The sequence below is a fragment of the Chiroxiphia lanceolata genome, chromosome Z, assembly GCF_009829145.1.
Source record: "Chiroxiphia lanceolata isolate bChiLan1 chromosome Z, bChiLan1.pri, whole genome shotgun sequence".
Lineage (NCBI taxonomy): Eukaryota > Metazoa > Chordata > Aves > Passeriformes > Pipridae > Chiroxiphia > Chiroxiphia lanceolata.
The window spans coordinates 56,109,568-56,127,852 of record NC_045671.1 but is presented as its reverse complement, the minus strand read 5'-3'; the positions used below and the strand labels follow the sequence as shown (position 1 = coordinate 56,127,852).

General features: G+C 39.5%; 1 protein-coding gene across 5 annotated transcripts in view; it reads left to right on the top strand.

Moving 5' to 3' along the window:
- Window positions 1–18,285, top strand: part of SEMA6A (semaphorin 6A) — a 117,419-nt gene that overhangs the window by 32,480 nt on the left and 66,654 nt on the right. For all 5 annotated transcript variants that reach the window (XM_032675055.1, XM_032675056.1, XM_032675054.1 and 2 more), the window contains exon 2: window positions 17,737–17,874. In XM_032675055.1, coding sequence (XP_032530946.1) covers window positions 17,775–17,874 — 100 coding nt within the window. In that variant the 5' untranslated portion in view covers window positions 17,737–17,774. The remainder of the gene's footprint in view (window positions 1–17,736; window positions 17,875–18,285) is intronic.

Sequence of the window (18,285 nt, the reverse complement as noted above, 5' to 3'; positions counted from 1 at the left end):
CCCTTTACCCATAGTTGCCTTCCTTCACTTTTAGAGATCCCTTTACACATACCTGCATCTGTCCTTTTGCCTCATAGTCTTTTTATGGCTATATTCAGTTTGAAATGTCCTTCTCATCTTTGTATTTTTTGCTGTTTCCCACTTGCCAATCATTTCTGTCCCTCCATGCCCAGGTGCCATGACAGCTCTCCCTCCCTAGCCTGCTTCACCTGTCTGAGCCTCCAGCTCCCAGTTTTCAGTCTTTGTACTCTGTTTCCCAGTGCCTATACTCAGATCTGTTTCCTTTTTTCCCCACTTTAGCCTTGTTCTTCCCCATTTCTTTTCCAGGTTCTTCCATCCACTGTATATAAATAAAACTGTACTTTCAGTCACTTCTTTTGTTTAGTGTGGGAAATCTTTATAGGAATCCAGGAGTAGAATTTCATATCAAGTCTAAAATACATTTTGGTGGTTCTCGTTCTCACTCATATTAGGCCTACTCCTAGTGTTTAGCTAGGAGTCCTAACAAATCCCTGGCACTGGAGGACATTGGATATTGTTTCTTCCAATATTAGGTGTTACTGGATCAGGATTGCCTTGAAAGCATCATAATATGAGAAAATACTAAGGCAGCAACCACACAGCGGTGGGCTGTGAAAACGTGCAGTCAGCATCAGCACAAACAGTTGTTAGGACTTTTAATACTGCATCATCTTTCTGCACCTACACATATGTTCAGGTACATTCATACCTCTTCTGTGTCAGTCTTCACAGTAGTTTCCTCAATACCTACTTCTGCAACTGCTCCCCATAGTGAAGTCGATAGGATTTCTACTGACAGAATGAATGCCAAACTCCGCTGCTTTAGACTGTAAAAGCTTCCCAGGAGTAGGGAGCACATCTCTGTGTGTCTGTACAGTGCTGAGCACACAGCTGGTGCTCAATGAATAATATATATATGGGCTTGGTAGGAGTGACTGTTCATCTAGTGCAACTGAGGTGAAACATCTTTTTGTAATGAGAGGCAATACATTATCACTTTTACTGGTCTATTTTATAATTTAGGCTTTAAATGATGAAAGTGTATTAGCCAACTAGTTGAGAGGAAGCTCATTTTCACCGCCTTCACACAACATGTCCCATGTTTCAAATGACAGGAAGGATAGGTAGTTCTCTACAGCCGAATGCATGGTGATTAAACTGTCTGGGCACCAGCAGTAGGCAGCCATCGAGCAGATCATTATTAAGATGGCTATAATTACGGAGTCAAAGCATCCTCTTGCAGCACACTAGTAATCTGCTTTGAAAACTGGAGGCACAAAAGCATATCTCCTTTATATATTGAGGCCCAAGCTGTGCAAAGTAACTGCAGATTTTTATGTTAGATCACTCGTGTCTTAAGCTGTTAACTGCTTCTGTCTGCCGTTTGGAAGCTGGCCTGTTTTCCTGGCCAGGGGCATCTGAGATAGAAATAAATGCTGAGTAAAGGACTGTTCAAAAAAAAAAAGAAGTATAGCTATGACACCTCCACAAGAGCTCTCATAGTATTGCTTTAGTCATTAGCTGAGTGGATACTTGAGCTTAATCAGTATCAAAGGGACATACACAAAGTCATCTATTTCATTAAGCTAATTTACATTACTCGGCTTACCAAGAATCAAATTTTCATGTATTGTCCATCTTGCTGTCAACAAAATAAGGGGAGGGGGAGGAGTAAATGGTAAGCAATGCAAAGACTGAGATGTGATAGTGTTTATTACTTTTTTCAGAGATACCTGCTAGTGTCTCAGAAGTCTTCATTGCTTTTGGATATCAAAGATACAGACTAGTATGCTTTATAAAGTTTATTTTTAGTACCGTCTACTTAGAAATCAAACTTACAGAGCTTTATTAAGTGCAAGATCCTCAAAGCAGTGCATAGTTAGGCTTTCAGCTGCAGCTGTTGAAGAAGGTAAGTGTTGGTTTGGGAGGAGGCAATGGGAGGATTAGAGTAGTTAGCTGAAATAGACCTTTAGCCTCCTCTGGTCCTCTAGAGACATCAATGAAGTGTTTTGTGTGTAGCTTCACACAACATTGCAGTCCCAAGAGAATGGCTGCTGCTGTTTTTATTGTACCAGATCTGACTGTGGCTTTAGCAGAAAGCTCTGATGTGCTGAGATGGCTGTTCTTGCTCTTCTGTTTTGTCCCTGATACTAGTGGCACTCTCCTCCTTCAGTACTGAATTTTTTTTCTTTCTTTCTTTAAAAAAGAACGGTAATGTTTGATATCTTGCTTTTCATTACTGCTGGAATTTAAACCTAATTACTGTTGAGTGAAACCATATTCTTTAATTGTATAATTTGGTAACTGTTTGCATGTTAAACCTTCATATTGTCCAAGACATTGTAACTGAGGTTTGCTTTTAAATTTGGATTTGTTATGATGATTAGATTATTCTGGTTAAGCCCAGATGTTGGAGTCTAATAATTAAACATAATTTAACTTGATTGATTAGTCAGAATGATGGAAATCTTTCATAAGACAACTAAATATGTGGGTCATCATTTCTCTTGGTATTGAACCAAGGCTGAGTGGTTAATTCTGCCATCTGTTCCCAGACCCTGCACAGGGTTTCTCAAACATTAGTATTTCTAAAATCTGTTTAGGAAAAAGATTTAATAACAACTCTTTTATTATTTGTGTGACTTGTGTACATATAACTAGAAAAGATGTAACTCTGACTGACCAGTTGGTAATGATGGAAAAACTAAACAAATATGAGATTATGAGTTGACTATTTTCACTGAAATGAATCATCATGTCTGTGCTCCTTGAACTGCCAAACTGTCCTCCAAAGCCATGTCCTCGCTGAAAGAAAAACTGCAGGCAATAACTCCTCTATCTTGCGGAATGCATCCCATATGTGTGCATGTGTGCATGATTCAGTTCTTAAGGACTTGGTACTAGGATGGAGACTAGCAATTGAATGCATTTGTTTGAGCCCAAAATGTTGATCTGAGCAGTTTGGGATGTTGGAAATCGGTTATGGATGCTGTTATGCTGCAGAAATGCTGTCAATATTTTTGCAGTTTAGTAACTCAAATGTTTGCTTAGAGAAAGAACAAGACCACTAACAGAATTGAATCATGAGAATTGCAGGTCAGAACAGTTTTTCTTGTACCAGCAAAAATGAAAAGAAAACTCTCCTTTATCCACAAATGTGTGTGTTGTCTATGTGGATTGTAAACTTTTTGAGACAAGGCTTTCTTTAAAATAAAAATTGTACAGCACAAAGCATTCATGGGGTAAAACACAAATTGAGGAAAGAATAATAAAAAGGAGCTCCAGTACAGTAGTATTTTCTGCTGGTGAAGATACTTATTTTTTCTTTCTGTAGGTAGCATTGATTTAATCCCAAGCAGTTTTTTGCCATTTGAGTTGTAGCCCAAACTTTATTTTTGCAACAAAGGCAGACAGAAAGTAGGTTACTGTCTTCTAGCTTATAGAGGGTCCAGCCAGTGATAGAAATTATGGTGTTGATAGGACTGTGCATTGCACTTCATTGTTCAGCTGATGCAGGACATCACTTGACTGTAGATGATGTGTGATTGATTGGTTTGTGACAAAGCAGCAAGCAGTAATCATATTGCTATTGCAGGAAATTATCAATTCATTTATTGTACAGATTTGCAAAGGCAAAGAGAAAACAGTATAAGAAGAAGGAAAGGTGGATGTCTACTTGCTGCTGAATAAGCTCAAAGGAGAAGTTTCTTATCCTTACACTGAAAACTGTCTTACCTCTGATACCATATCTGGTGTTGCTAATTAGAGCTGCTTTATTGCAGACTTATCATAAAAGAGAGCATACCTTTTGTCTATGTTTACATTGTAAATACCTTAAAAATGGCATATTGAAAAGGAAAGGTTTTTTTAGTTAGTTTGTGTTTTAGTTCAATTGTGGAACAGTTAGTCCTACTTGAGAACTAGGCAGGAGGACCCTACAGGGGATGTGTGGCTTAGCATTTTTGTCTTCATATGTTTGACTTTGTGTCCTTCTAAGCGTGCATAGCAAGAGAAGAGACTGAAGTGTAAGTTGTGCTGAAAACATTTCTGTCCTCATTTGCATTTCCAGTCAGGCAAAATTCTTCTGGATGACTGTGTCCTGCCCTTGGGGAACACGCAAGAGGGAAACGCGCTTTGTTCCTGGCGGAGGGAAACAGTTATCCTTGGCAGGTATGGGGAAGAGAGGGTGCCTGGCTCTGTCAACTGAGAAAGAGCATGACAGTTGATCTGTCTCCATGATGGAAAAAGAAAGCATATGCCTGGTGGGCTCCAGGAGCAAGGAGCTTGCTCTCCATCTTTTTAATTGCCCAACTCCTGGGAGAAGGCAACCATATCTCTTTGTCCTGGTTTTACTGTTTAATACCTGCATTCAGAGCTTATCTGGATTGAGCTAAGAGAAATTAAGTCACAAGTCAGCATTATTAAAAAAATACATTAAAAGATATATTCCAAGTTTAGTCATCCTTTGACCATCGAGTGCTGTTTTTTATTTATGGGAAGTACTAGCAATCTTCTTTAAGCTGTCCAAAAAAGGAGGGAAGATACAATCCGTCCCCATGAGCTTGCAGCAGAAATAATGTTCTCAGCTTTTGGGGAATGTAAGGGTATGTGAATAAGGGGAAGAATCTGTTCTGTTTTAAGGAAAGCCAGATCTGTTCTTGCATGAGGAAAGCCAAGTCCTTTCATGAGAGAGAGACCCTATATGTAAGTGCCGGGAAGGGAAGAGATTGTGGGGAGCTCCTTAGGGTTCAGAAAGGAAGCATACAGGCTTTCCATACAGACTTTATCATGGAGGCATCAGAGTTTTCAGTTTCACAAGTTTCTTCCATTCTTTATGAAAGCAGTTTATCGTGGAGCATTGTCACTTTACAACTTCATCTTGCTGGTCATAGGTTTGTGTTGCCCCTCCTGTCCGTGTGCTTCTCCATGCAGATCCTGTGCAGGTTGTTTCTTCCTACCTGGGACAATAAGTAAGACTTTTAAGGATACCAGTGAAAAAAGGTATGGTAATTTGCTGAGGGGAAAAAAATTTCTTACTACCTCTACATGGAGGAGTGGTGTTGTGGTAGGCACCAGTATTCAAGGAGGTAAATTATGGATGAATTCCCACCTTTTTTCTCCAATGCTTTAAATATGTGAGAACATACTCAATATTTATGTGTTGCAGTTTTTTAAACAAAATTTTCTTCAGCATGTTCTCAGAGTGCCATGTGTTCCAGGGCTGGACATATTTCTAACTTCACGTGCAGTAAGTAAAGCTTACTGGTAAGTGAGCTAAATAAAGGTCCTTCCCCTCTCTGAAATTTTTGTGAAAACATGGAGAAACTCTGGGCAGTTTGTCTCATCAAGGTACCTCTATGGCTGGTGTCTAGGAAAAGCTATTGCTGACCACCCTGAGGTAATGCAGGTATCGGATACCAGGGTCCCTCACGGCTTCCAATAAAGATGTGTCAAGAATGTGTTTTACTTCAAGCTGATATAGTGATGTTTACCACAGAAGAATAATTCTCTTTTGAATTGCTCACAGGAAAATTTTAACTAGAAGAAATAGTGTGGACCATGATCAAGACCATCTGATTTACTTTCTCTAAGAAAGCAAAAATTCAAACCAAAATAAGAATTTCTTCTTTTTAAAGATTAGGTATAACATTATATTTCACAGGAAATTTGGATGTGGTTATTTCCATTTCCTAACATTACATGGGAGACTTTGCCCAAAACCCATATAAAGTTAGCAGAATTTAACTGAGTCTTCATTGAAGTATGCATACTGCTATGAGGATGAAAGTATTAAATATATACAGTTCTCTGTAACCGGAAGGCTTATAAATAGGTAAAGCAGCAGCATCCGTGATTGTACAAGCTGTAGAGCAGTTACAGGTCTTTCTGAAGTCTGGTGGGAATCAGTGTTCCACAATCTAGCAGATGTCAGTGTCAGCATTTTCACTGGCATAAACAAAAACAAGCCAATACCCTTTACTTGTAACTGCTGTGTGACTGTGCTGCAAGCTGGAGACTCACTGCTCTGTGGTGCAGGGAAGCATAGTCTGTAAGACATCATTCATACATGTGGGCAAGGCTTGACAGGGGGTTGCAGGATCGGAATCCAGTTGAGAACATCACACCTTGATGTCTGCCTGCATCTCTTCAGTCTTTTCTCTTGGGTTCAGCAGTCCGTGCATGCAGCCTTAAGTTTCATTGAAGAATAATTTGATTTTCTGGACTAATGTCTTTTGTGCATTTTTTCCCTTCCAAATACTGGCAGAAATTTGGGTGTTGGCTGTAGATCAGCTCCTGGCAGCTTTATGTCCACATTATGGAGGCCAACCTAGAGTTAGAGGAAAGTCTCTCTGCAGCATTTGATATAAATCACATAAGCAGCAGAAATGCAGAGTAAGAAATAACAGCAGCAGTTTGTCAGCTATGCAGTCTTCTTCCTGGTTCCTGCACAGGAATTTCTGTTCTGTCAGGCAGTCTTGGAAGGATTCTTTTGGGTTCAAAAACACCTGGCAGACTCGTTAAAAAACCATAGCTGTCTGTGACTACCCGTCAAGCAGTTTTGCTGAATTCACTTAGATGCAGTCAGCTAATGAATCACTTCTTTTCCTGTGTCACCCAGCATTATGGAATGAAGCTGCAGGATGTGGGAGAGAAGAGGAGGAGGTTTGGGAATAAGTCTTTGGTTGTCTGAGAAAGCCTTAGTATTTTGATTGGAGTCACACTTTCTTCAATGAACCCCAGAGCAAGAGTCTTCCTGTCCTGATGCTGGTGGATGTTATTTCATTGCTGGGATGATGTCTACATTCTGTTTATTGCACACAGAGTAGGTTTTTTCAATACCATAAAATTATCTGGAATATTAGAAGTGATGTTTTCAGTTTCAGTCATTAGCTGTGTACTGGTGCCATGAAAATGATTTCTCTTTCTGTGTATCTCATTATTTGTAGTGGAAACCTGAATGCAGCCAATCATTCCTAAAATAGCCATAGGAAGCACAAGCAATATAGAAACATCTTTGTCTTGCTTCGGGGTTTTAAGCTGCATAGCTGAGCCTACCCTAGTGTGGGACCTGGAAACAGGCTGCTGTCTCGTCTGGGTGACAGTCTGGATTGTCCTTTGCAAAACCCTGCACGTGGTATTGAAAAGGCAGAAGTTATTTCCCTCAGAAGAAAAGAATGACTTTGCCTTGCTCTAGCAATGAGCCAGAGAACAGATTAGAGGCTTTTCCTATCTGCAAGGGAGCTCATCTATCATGCCCCATTCAGGCAGTCATACTCAGTGGGTTCGTTCCCTCTTGCTACGCTGAACCTTTTTCTCTACAGCATGTCTAAAGAAGCAAAGCAAATAATAACAGAGCAACTGCTTTTGTAATTTGTACTACAGGCATTTGTCAATACTGCTTTGACTTCCTTTTCTATGCTGCTCTAATTCCCTCATGCTATGGTAAGAAGCAGGTGTGAACAAATGTGTAAGGATGCTTGTATTCTTCAGTATGTGGGTGAATGTGTGTCAGGAGAAGGGGGAGTAGTGTATTTCTGTGGTGCAGGGGCTCATCACTAACTGTAGTCTCTTTTCTTATTTTTTTCTGACCCACACCACCTCAATTTTAAGTTTGCCCATGCAATCACATCATGTTTTCTCTCAATAATAGACCCTCAGTCATTAAAATTATCTTGCACTGTTCTATTAGTTACAGGAATTGTGATTTTTGTATTCAAGAGTTAATTGATTATATCTGCATACAGTATTTTCCCTTAAAAGATACTGAATTACAGTAATTAATCCTATGTCCAGGTTAACAGTATCATTTGTCTCAGCACTATCCTAGAAACAGGATTTTTCTTAGGTATCTGTTGACTTCTTGCTAGACCTTCTGTCTTCTTCATAAATCCGAAGTGGTGGAATGAAGAGCAGAGTGAAAAATATGTCATGTTGGCATATTGAGGTGATCTCTTTACTGAAAGGCAATCTTGAGGATAGGGTACTTTCTTGTATTAACTTGTCCATAAAGCTGTTTGGATTATATATGATGTAAAATTTGGAAATTTATTGGGCATGAATCTAGGCAGAGTAAAGCTCAGTCTGCCACTTGCATCTGGCAATTACTAGCAAGCTGGAGGAACTGGATTATGATAAACCTTGTGCTCATCTTGGAGGAAAAGCAAACTACATAGATTTTCTGTCTCAGAGTTAGATTTATTCTATTCCTTCCAGATTTCCAAAAATACTAGCAAAAAACCATTGAGCAATGAAGACTAATCATGAAAGATAGAGATCTGTGTAATTCCTCTAAAGTTTCAACAAGAAAACCTTTCCTTTGATATTTGAGCCTTTTAAATTTGAGTGGATGTCAGTGATGGTATAGGCACATGTGAGTGGATGGTTGTCTGAGGGAGAGATTTCAGAGGTGGTGCTGAGAGACAATGTTCCTAGTTAACTTGATTGTTTTGTTAGTACTCAGAGTCTTCTGGTTTTTCCCCCTATCTGTGTCTATCCACAACTATTTTAAAATTTTCCCTCAGGGACTGCATTTGTTTTGTGGACATTTTTCATTGTTGTAGTAGTAATCTGTTTCATGCTTTTCCTTCACGCTTTTCTTTAAGGTGTAGAGAAATCTGACAAAACTAATTTCATAAACAAATTAGGGGCTAAAATTATAAATACATATTGAGAACTCTTTGCTTATCTGAATTTTTTTTAAAATCTGTCAGACAAACATAATTTACCTTGAAGAGTTTACCAGGTTTCCAGAAGGAAACGCCTTCCCCTTTTTTCTTTCTGTTGTACTCAGATTGCCTGACTACAGTGTGTCTATGTGTCCTTGTGCTGAGCATCCTTCCCCAGAATATAATGCTGAGATTTGTCTTGAGTTTTCCTGCCATGACTGGGCTATTTCAGTGTGGAACAAGTGGTGGACTCTCCAGAAGTGACTGTCAGGGTAAAGTATTTTTGGGTACTATGTTGTCCACAGCTGGAATAATTAATACATAAATGGTAATGTCTGTTCTTGAGCATTTGCAGTGTTACAATAGATTTCATTCACATTTTAGTGTAGATATGTAGTTTGACTTTGTGTCAAAACACTTCATAACAAAGTTGATTGGTGCCTTTTGAAAAAATACCTTGACAAAACTTGCCATTTCACTCAAGGTAAATGAAGGCAGGTTAATGAGTCAATTTTTACATAAATGGCTTTAGGGACAGAACTGGCCAAATTGCACAACACCTAAGCAGTGTGCTCTGACTAACAGCTGACTTAAATGTGAAGATCACATTAAAACATGGACACTTTAATTTCAAATGAATGGGACAAGAGTCCTGAAGAATACAGCCAGGGTTCATATTTAAGTGCTTGAATGTTTCTTGCATTAATAAAAAGCAAAGGAGAATATTTGTGATTACATTAAGCATTAAACAGAGTGATATTAAAATAATACAATCATTTAATGGTTTGGGTTGGAAGGGACCTTAAAGATTGTCTCATTTCAACTCCCCTGCCATAGGCAGGGACAGCTTCCACTAGATCAAGTCGCTCAAAGTCCCATCCGACCTGATCTTGAACACTTCCAGGGGTGGGGCATCCACAATCACACTGGGTAACAGTTTGAAACCATTCCCCCTTGTCCTATCGCTGTGTGTTGCAATGTTGTATAGATCCTAACTTTTTCTTCAGAGGTAACCTATGCCGTTATATATCGATCTGATCCATTATGCTGATGTAAAAAGGCTGGAAAATAAGCTTTTCCTCCTGGATAGAGGGTGAAGAAGGGCTGCAATCCATATAAGTATGTACTAGCAGTGAAATGAAGCAAATGCTAAGTATCTGCGGGAAATGGAGTTGGCTGAGCTGTGAGATTTGTTTCAAGATTACTACCTGATCCTAATGTTATGTTTACAAGCAGGCATGTGGCAGCTGAGACAATGTCTGCAGGGCTGTGTCAAACTTTTAATCGGTGACATTTGTAAATATTTTTGTGAAAATGTACCAGACTTTGTTTTTTACCTTTTTTGTCCAAAAGGAGAAGAAAACAAAGGGAGGACACATTACAGTTTTGGGTCACCTGCAGCTATGTAATTTTAATTCCATCCATCAGATAAGGGAATTGAAGGTCAGTTGACTGGCGCTGATATTTCCCAGGCAAAATGAGGGTTGGAGAGAGTAATGGTGTTGCTAGTAGTGTATCTGTTTTCTATTAAGAATGCTGAGATGAAACAGCAAAGTATGTATTAGAGGTGGTGTTCTCTCCTGTCAAAAGGCAGTGATTGCTACATTTAGCTCTTAAATCAATTCAGAATCTTGACACAGTTTTGCTGAAGTTCCGCAAATAATCAATAGACCTATTTTTATCTCTTAGATGAGTGAGGCTTTTAAAAATAATAAAGACATCTTTGTAATGACTGACCAAGCTGTTCCAGAGTTAGGTCTATTGCTCTGTATGATTGGGGGTGTTGAGTGAAAGAGGTTATACAGGCATTGCTTTTGTTCCATTTTGCAGGTTTATAACCCCAAAATAAAATTGCAAATGTTTCTGGCAGTCCTCCTTCAGGCACAGATGGCTTTCCTCCCAGTTTTGGCAAGTCTGATTTCAGTATAAAACTGAGCAATTATTAGAAAGTGAAATATTGCATGATATAATACCACTACCAGCACTATCAGCATCATGACAAATGGAGCATTTGTTGTTCCGGTGCCATGTGAGAGAGCTAGGGCCACTGCATTACCCCTTTCTTTAAAACCTTACCATTACTGCCACTGGTGATGCACAGATAGATGCATCTTGCTAGAGCAGATGCTTTAGCGAGAACTGTGGCCGTTTTCTCATTTGCGTTGGCTCTATATTTCAATGCAAATATCACTGAACAGGTGGCTGATGAGGCCCCCGTGGACTGTTTACTGTAAAGGTTACAACCAAAATCGATAGGCCTGAGATGCTTCTAATTCCATCTGGGAGATGTTCATCTTCCATCTGACAGTTCCCTCTCTGAACAGCAGCATCCTATTAACGCTGCAGTCATCAGGGATGTCTCACTCGGGTCAGCAGAAGGTTTTGTCTATTTAGGCCTCCATTTGTTCTTTACATTTTCCTTTTGCGCTGCACTGGGTGAAACAGCAATGTGGATCTTGACAGGACAGGTTGCCAGCATTAAGCATGCTGAGTTTTGCCTACTGACTTGACACCTGCTACTACCATTCGACAGGCCGAGGCTCATCACTGCTATCTGGGGGTTGTCCAGATCTTTTCAGTTTGTCACTTACTGAGGCAAGAGGTAGTGATGTTACATATCATAGCTGACATTATTGTGCATGAGGTATGGCCTTGTAAAGGTGCAAACGAGGGGAGAGGTAAGCTGGTATAGACTCAGGTCTGTACAAACCTGAACAAAATAAGCAAGTACTCTTGAAACTTGCGCGAAAATACTTTGTATTTTGGCTAAAATTTTATTTTAGACTTGCACTTTTTCAAGTCTTGGTGGGAAAATCTGCATGGTCCATGTATCTGTGTTTCATCAAACTAGCAATGAAGTTTGTATTATTCTTTTTAATGAAGGTAGATGCTGTTGCTTACTATATGAGGCAAAATCACTCTCATTGGTGTCTTTCCCTTGGGCCTAATCGTCATGCTTGGCATGCAGCCCACAGCAGCTGGGCAATGAGTAAGCAGTACTGAATCCAATTAAGTGCTAGTAAAGCGTGTATAGCAGAGGGCACCCATGCAGTCCTCTTACAGTCAGTGAGAACTTTTTGATACACACCAAAGATGAGAGAGAGTACACTTTATACACATAATTTAGGGTCAACAGTGTTGCCAGACAGGTGAGGGCTTCCCTTGGGCACTGCCTTTCTCCCCTCACCAGTGTTCAGGAGCAACCTCGAGTTATCATGAGATCTGAAGGAGTGCAGGTGATTACCCCAATGTGTTCATGCGCCAGCCTGTCTGGCATAAGGGCCAGCTACCTGGAGTGCTTAGAGTGCTTTTTTGGCCACATGAAGTGAATGGCCAGCTGTAGAGACAACAGGAGCAGGATAGGAGAGGAAAGACAAATGATGACCGCATCATCAGTCACATAAAGATGTTGGAAGTTGGTAGTGAGGCATTAAGTCTCTGTGGCCACCTGCACCACCATTCAGGTGACTGAGCAGCAATCAGTAGAGAAAGGACAACACAGGCAAAAAAGCTGTCCATCCTAGGCAATGTCCTACCATGTGCCAGTTCAGTTGTAATGTCTGGCACTCCATGCTGTGTCTTGCTGATAGCCACTTGTGTTTCAACTCTCTTGAGCTCCCCAAGCACTCACTGATCTACTGTTTGCTCACATCTGTCTGATCCCCTTGGCACCACTCGACGTGGGCATTTTTATGATCCCTTCTGCTGCCTGGTGCAGCCATGCGAGGTGGCTGAGCAGCTAACCCACCACCCAGACAGGCATAGACAAAGGACGCTCTTCTGAACAGCTCTGCTGTTCTGGCCTAACTTTCCTCATTCTCCAGAAGCTGCAGCCTTCAGGTTGTATTCCTCTCTTTTTGTTTTTGTTGTTACATTATTCCTAATTCCTTCCTCTGATTTGTACAGAACTCTTGTCTTTCACTTTCTAGGAACTGTGAATTTAAAGGGGTAAATAGAACTAACGGTGTTTTCCACCCAGAGATTTCCAAAGGCTTAGCCAAAGGAGTTGAAGGATACTTGCCAGCATCTCATGGCAAATCAGTACCATAGCAGGAAGCAGCAGTCAGGTTGGCTGACTAGTTTCTGCACTCTGCCTTCAGCACAGCAAAGCGTGTGCTGTATAGATCAATACATGCTTTTTTGTGAGGGTAGATCTTGCTCTGTAAGTTTCTTTTGATGAGACACTTAAGTGGGACTTGGGTTCCTAAATCACTTATATGCCTTTAAAACTCTTACCACAGGAGAATCTCCAATTTTTTTACCTCTATTATGCAACTCAAATTGGTTTCTTCCCTGTCTTTTAATGGTACTTTTGTTTTTGCTGCATATGATTCTAAGGGCTATTTGCTGAGTGTTTCCAGGACCAGTTCACATAGGCTGCTGCTTTGCCAGTCATATTTTTTCCTTATGTAGGAGTTCAGATTCATCTGGCTTTACTTTTTAATTTCCTCACTATTTGGTTAAATGCTGTTCCTTCTTACTAGACTGTCCTTTTGAAGAATAAGTTAATTCTACATGTTTGCAGAAACAAAAGATCTTGTTTAAGGCAGTCATGGACTTTTAGGGCTGATAGGGTTTCTGGTCCTGCTTCATGCATAACACAAACCATTAAATTTTGTCTGGTAGTTCTCACATTAAGCTTCATAATTTGTGGATCAAAGTGCAGCTGCTGTGTATGAACACAACCCATCATGGTGAAAAGAAGGTTTGTAAAAAGTGAATATAACAAGATCTGTCCATTACTGAGCAGGCTTACTACGCCATGGGAAAATTCTGACATGGTTGCATACTTTGATTTTGCTTGGAGTTACACTGGGATTAGCTGAACATACAGTGAGGCCAAAGCAACAACACAGGAGATTTTCTAATATGGAAGAGGTGTGTCATTGCTGTTGCTGTTAAATTTGATCTCAAGATCAAATCTGGCCTTGCACTTTTATGGAGTTTACCAGGAAGTTCGCTCTTCCATTTAGATTTTTCATTGGATTTGTATAACCATTCTGGAACTTAAAAGCCATAGATAAAATAACCTGGTTACTACAGTATTATGGCAGAAGCCACGTAATGAATTCCTTGGCCAAGCAGCTATTCTATGTGTACTTCCACCCAGACTGTTGTAAATGCTAAAAATATCAGGCAGCAAAAAGCAGAGCTTATCATGATGGCTTCTTGTTGGCTTGGATAGCCATGGATAGCCATAGTGGAAAACACTTGGCACAGAAATGTCAGACTTTTCTACATGTTTTGAAATGATCATTACTTTCTTAGCTTCAGAAACTCCTTCATGCCAACAGCAAGAATTTTACAAAATTAAATGACCCTAAATCCAGCATTTATATGTGGATGATAAATGGATATGAATATGTATATGTATACATAGACTCTGAATAAGTAAAAATAGTAGTAATAGCAACTTATTGCACTAGTATCTAAACATCCTACTTAGAAGTGGTTCATCTTTGGGCTGAAGTGTACAAAAAGAGAAACCTTTGATTTCTATATACATTGTGATCATATGGTTTATTTATAATTAACTATAATATGAAAAAAAGGAGGGAAGCACAGAAGTAGCCACAACAAGATGTCTTATATAAGTATTTGAAGCCATCAGCTTCAGAAAGAAGAATCAGAGCACCAGCACCAAAGTATAAAGTTGTATTTGCATTGGTTGTAGGAATGCAAAAAGCAGCTTATTTGTGGTTTTTTTGAACCTTGGAAGAAATCCGATCTACTCTGCCAACTCAATGGCTACAAGTCATTGCATTAGACATAGATTATAAAATATGCCCTTAAACATTTGCATGGCTGTATTTTGATAGCATGCTTGGTCATAAAAGACCACCAAAACTCACTCTTCTTGTCACCACTAGCTTCTTTCAAGAAGAGTAGTAACCATGTTAGAACATTACTAGTAGTAATGTTCTGAACAGGGAGAACTGGAGTTCTCAGAACCAGTTCTCTCTCAGCCAGTATGGCTTAATGCAGGCCAGACTGAACTGCAGTTCACATCTCTCCATGGAAGATGGAGAGTTCTTCACTGATGTTTGCAAAACTTTAATTTGGAGACAGTGCCTGTACTTGCTTTGTATCGTTGCCTGACTGCTCGTGTTTCGTCAGACACTGCGTTCACTTTTGATTAGAAAGTAGTTGCAGCGCAGTTGCAAGTGAGAACATTTACATCACTCCCAGGGGCCCAACCAGAGGGAAAATTGTACCAAAAATAAGTGTGACCTTCTCGAATCAGCACTTTTCTGAAATTCCACTGAGCCAGTATGGCTTGTTCCACCATCGTAAGAACTGCAAAAGTAACAATATGTTTGAATAATTATCTCTGAGTAAAAAGCTGCCTTTAGGTGCAACTTGAGTCCTCTTCCTCAGTGTTAATTTATTGGCACAGGCATTGATAAATATGTGTCATCCACTCAAATCATTAACAGATCAAAGTAGACATTTTGCATGTACTTTGTGTGAATTGGAACAATTATGTTGGCACTAGAGCAACAGAGAATTATGATTTTTTCTCTCTTCTCCCTCTTTTCTTGCCCAGAAAAATCCCCTTAAGAATGACAGAGAATTTCATGTGCTTAAAAACCTACAAAGTTATGTCAGTTCATTTGCCAGGTAAAAGAAAACAGATCTGATCCAATAGCATGCACATGAAATCACAAAGTAAGTGTGCTGGGCACTGTTCATTTTCCTGGAAGCTGTCTCCCATGCATATTTACATAGAGCAGTACACATGTCTGAATGAGAAGCAGGGAGTGATGGTGCAGACTCACCCATGGGAAAAGTTTTTCAAGCTCTAAACGGGAGTGGCAGAGTTATGTCTGCAGTACTGTGATGCTTTCCTCACAGCATGCACATTGTTAGATAGTGGATTATGTGCTGATAGGGAGTAACAGAAAGCAACTTTTCTTATGCTCCAGTCTCATTGTGGGCCAAGCAGTTTGAATTGTCAGCCTGCAGACTAATACTGTACATGAATACAGTTTAAGTGGAAGATTTGGATTGCTTGATAAGTTCTTCCCATTAAACAATTGTTCCTCATGTGCATTTCAGAAAAGATTTCTGCATTGGATTGTAGGAATTTCAAGGAGAAAAGAATTTCAATCTATTTATGTATTAAGGTAGTTTGCTTTGTCACTTTGCAGTGTGCTTATAGGGGCAAAATGTTTTGAGCAGCAAAGTGACATTTTGAAACATTACATAGAGTTAAAGGAATAAGCCCCTTTAATGTGTATAGCTTACTTTTAATTAACACTTCTTGAGGGGGAACTGTGTTTCCAAGTGTGCTATTTACTTCTGCTGCTTATTTCTACTTTGGGCATTCCTAAGGGCCCCAAATGACAACAAATAGAAAGAAACAGTTCCTACCCCAGAGAGCTAGCAGTCAAGAGAAAATGTAAGAGGTGACTAAAGAGACAAATGGAGGAATCAGGTAGAGAAAGGTGTTTCCGGGCAGACATAGCTGTGTCAGTAATCATACACAGTTATTGGCCTAACCAGTAGTAGATTGAAATGGTTCTCTTGGGGCTTGTATGTACTATCTTCTAGTATGCATTTTCCTATAAGGTATAATAGACAGACAGTGTCTGCATTGTGTCGCATTTGTTCTTGCTATTTTTATCCTTTGCCATCCATCTGACACTTTGTTCAGTTAAGATGTCAGTCATTGCCTTACATTTTTTTTCCCCAGTCTCAGTCTAACTCTGTATCTCAGTTACTTAGTTAATAGAAATAGAGAATCAACCAGATTTCCAATTTGTGTGTTGAAATAATAATAGGCTAACACAGGGTATAATAAATCATTAGTCCTTATGGACTCTACCACCCTGCAACAGAGCCCCTGTTCCAATCCATTTATAGGAACTGAAATTTTATTTGAAAGCAAATATCTGATGAGGCAAATTAATTATTTTGACATTTTTCAATTGGTTAAAAAATGAGGAGTCAGCCGTATCTGTGAAATTACAAATGACAATCCAACACTCAAGACTTGTTAATGGTTTTTTTGGCATCAGGAAAGGAGACGTAGGTATCTAATATTAAATAGTGTTGCAGAAGGGCAAGTTAGCACTTTGTTTGCCAAATTAAGTTTCAAAGACTATGTAGGTTATGAAGTTTGACTTTCTGCCCATAAATCTTGAATGACTGACAGACTACTGTAAAATAGCTTTGTTCAAAAGGAATCTTTGGCAGGCAGCATCAAAGGTTTGAAACTGTTGAAGGGATGAAAAGAAAACCCCACTTTTGCACTGATTTCCCCTGTGGATCAATGTCTCTGTGAAATTTGCCTGGGAATTATGAACTATTTACTGTATTATGTGCTGTTTTCTTTCACTGTATCCAAAGGCCCCTGTGGTTCCTTTTATCTTCAAGATTTAGGGATACTTTTGTACATGAAATGTGAATGAATGAATGCATCAGTGGAACACAGGGGGAAAAATGCTGGGTTTGAACAGTTCCTTTCTCCCTTATTTTATCACAAATTGGGGTATTGGTTTTGCAGCACCTAAATTTATGGGTACATATTTTTATAGTAAAACCCAGTGACATGTTCTGCATGCTCCATCAAGTTCTCTCAGTGTTTCTTCACTTGATTCACAGCTCTGCAGGGTATGAATGAGTCCCATAGTATAACCCTTAATCTCCTTTTAACCAGAATAATGTAGTGTGGGGTTTTTTATTTATGGTGTGTGTCATCATGTCATCATCTAATTCTATAAACCAAAGGGGGAAATAAAATATTTCTTGGAAAACTCTTGTCAGCTGTTGATCAGTGCAGTGTCATTATTGCATATAAGCAGCAGAGGTAGCAAATTCTTTGCAACACATAGGTATTTAAGTCTATCCTTGAGTAGGATGTGGCACTCCTGGGGCATGGGCTAAAGAAGAACTGACCTAGTAGGGCTGTTTCCTCTTAGAAACACAACATGCATCCTCAAGTACAGTGAGAGGCTTGAGGAGAGGAAAAGCTCCCTCTGCTTTTCATTGACTCTTTAAAACGGATTCAACAGAAGGTACTTAAATTCTTGTTTGTCTTCCACAGGGTGAAGTGAAGAAGTGAAGCGTCACAGCTGAACTACTATGAGGTCAGAAGCCTTGCTGCTATATTTCATACTGCTACACTTTGCTGGGGCTGGTTTCCCAGAAGATTCTGAGCCTATCAGTATTTCGCATGGCAACTGTAAGTATAAGGGGACAGAGAACTTCATTTAATACTGGTTAGGGGGCTTCAACATTATTTTATCACAGTTGCAGTGAATAAAGCTGTTTTTCTTGATTTCTGCCAGATCAGCCAATTTAAATTCTCCGATACTAATATAGGAACATGATCTTTCACGTGGTCTTATTGTTTGTTGATCTAATACAAATAATTGAACTTACTTCATTAAGTTCTGCTTGAGCATTAGGCATTTTTTTCTTAGCTGGAAATGTAGCTAAAAACCAAATCAAGACAAAGCATCTCCTTCACAGGATCTCCCTCCTTTCTTACCAGCAGAGATTCGCAAACTCTCCAAAACATAGGGTAACACCAACATCTGCAAGTCATATTGAGATTTGTTGGCTAAACAGGTGGAGAACTTTCTGTGCATTT